The sequence below is a fragment of the Tarenaya hassleriana genome, unplaced genomic scaffold, assembly GCF_000463585.1.
Source record: "Tarenaya hassleriana unplaced genomic scaffold, ASM46358v1 Cleome10, whole genome shotgun sequence".
Classification (NCBI taxonomy): Eukaryota; Viridiplantae; Streptophyta; class Magnoliopsida; order Brassicales; family Cleomaceae; genus Tarenaya; species Tarenaya hassleriana.
In genome coordinates this window covers 372,153-374,280 of record NW_010960188.1, presented here as the reverse complement: position 1 = coordinate 374,280, position 2,128 = coordinate 372,153, and the positions used below count along the sequence as shown (strand labels likewise).

At 39.4% G+C, this 2,128-nt stretch overlaps 1 protein-coding gene across 1 annotated transcript in view; it reads left to right on the top strand.

The window, feature by feature from the left end:
* The first annotated feature begins 1,931 nt into the window (after positions 1 to 1,931).
* LOC104804519 (dof zinc finger protein DOF3.4-like) overlaps positions 1,932 to 2,128 on the top strand; it is a 665-nt gene continuing 468 nt past the window's right edge. Inside the window, exon 1 of the mRNA XM_010528834.1 lies at positions 1,932 to 2,121. Coding sequence (XP_010527136.1) covers positions 1,932 to 2,121 — 190 coding nt within the window. The remainder of the gene's footprint in view (positions 2,122 to 2,128) is intronic.

The following is a 2,128-nucleotide window of genomic DNA, read 5'->3' as shown; positions in this document are numbered from 1 at the left end:
GGGAGAGAGAGAGAGAGAGAGAGAGAGAGAGGTGGAGACAAGATGATGGAAGTGGTCGGAGAAGCGTGGAGATTGAATAGTTTGGACTCACTCGCTCCCCTGTGATTGCGGACTCCCATCACTTTCACATTCCCTCCCTCCGTACCACTCTCCCTTGTCCGCTTCCTCATCATTATTCCCTTTTTGTGTGTGTATATGGTGCGTATACTATACGATTATAGTTTTTACTCATTTTTTTGGTAACGGTGAAAAATCCATCCCACACTTTTTTGGGACGAATATCGACCGATTTTATGGGTCGGACGATATCTCAAACAGTAAACCTACGACTCCATGCAATAACCGACAAACCACGTGGAATAGATAAATCAGTCGAAACTGATCGACTCAAAAAAGGAACTCAGACTTAGAAGGAATCAAACCCACAACTTTGTATAGAGAAGACTTAAAACATTGAACTGACTTTCCCCTTCTCGTCTCATTAATCTATACCAATTCACATTTTATCGAATCATTACGGTTCAACCGTTGCATTACAACAAATTTAATATTTCGCGGATTAAAAAATCTTCATGAAAGCTTCGCAATTGCATACACCGATTTATTTTATTTTATTTTTAAAAAGATAACAACTAAGGAAAAACGTGTCACTTTGTTTCCAAGCAAATCTTCTTTTGTCAAATAACATCTCATAAAAATAAGGGAAAAAAAAACAAATATTCTGTCGGCAGATCTGAGTTAGATAGATTGCTCTGGTCCAAAAAATTGTCTCTTGTTACAATATTATGATATGCTGTCTTTATCTTGGAAAAAGATTGTCCCATGCATGCATGTCACTTATAAATTATGGAAAACGATTATAACCCGGATAATATTATATATATATATATATATATATATATATATATATATATATATTCTTTATAATTAATTGTGTCCGTATTTAATATTATTACATTAAGTCTAATACAAACAAAATTACGATTAGAGCCTTGACGATATCATGGTTGAATTATTGGGAACTGCTGCCGTACCTTGATAAGATCGATAGCTTCCGACGTCGCCTACTCCCTCGCCTCTTTTTAGACTCTATAGCCTTATTTTTTGTCTTTAGTTTTATTTATATTTGTTTTATGTATTTTTCCCTTGTACAAATATATACATTTTAATGTGTGCATTCGTATATATACTATTAGAAGGAATTGCATAATTGCCGCTTGAAAGTTTAAAGAAGCTTCAAGCCCTCTCAATCTAAGGATTAAATCAAGATCCAAAGCACCATTCCGTTCGTAACAAAATCGTGTAAAACTTCACATGTCATATATAATATATTATGAAAGCTAACAAATCCACATATCTAATGGAAGGATTGTTTAGAATGTATAAACAAAAGATCAGAGGTTGCATGCATACAAAATGGCGAATTATCATCACATCCTTTGAATAATAAGGAAAGACGGGGGGAAATTGTAATTACAGACGTGTTAAATAAACAATATACGGAATAATCGTAGTTCATTATTCAACTGAATTCTTGAAAGGCGAGCCACCACCTACGTAGCTCCACTCTACACGATGAGAGAGAGCCGACTCGTCTTAGGCGAATTCAGGGAGCTTTACTGTTCACGATAATCCGTAGCCGACTTAAGACAACAAACACAACACAAAAAAAAAAATCTAGAGAGAGAGGGAGGCCTCGAATCAACCCAACAAAACCTGTCAAAAAGACTGTCTTGCTTCTCTTCCACTTCTCCCCATATCTATCTGCGCATGTTTCTCTCTCTCTCTCTCCCTGTCTCGTCTCCATAAAAGCAACAAACCCAGAGGCCAAAGTTCCAGCCTTTCACCGCCAAATTCCCCTTATTCTTGAGATTTCCCTACGAATCGTTGTCTCCGAGATGCCATCAGACACCGGCGAGACGCGGCGGACGATGACCAAACCCCACGGCGGAGCAGGATTAGGTCCGCCGGAGCAGGAGCAGATTCCCTGCCCTCGCTGCGACTCCACCAACACCAAGTTCTGCTACTACAACAACTACAACTTCTCTCAGCCCCGCCATTTCTGCAAGTCCTGCCGCCGCTACTGGACCCACGGCGGCACCCTCCGCGACATCCCCATCGGCGGGGG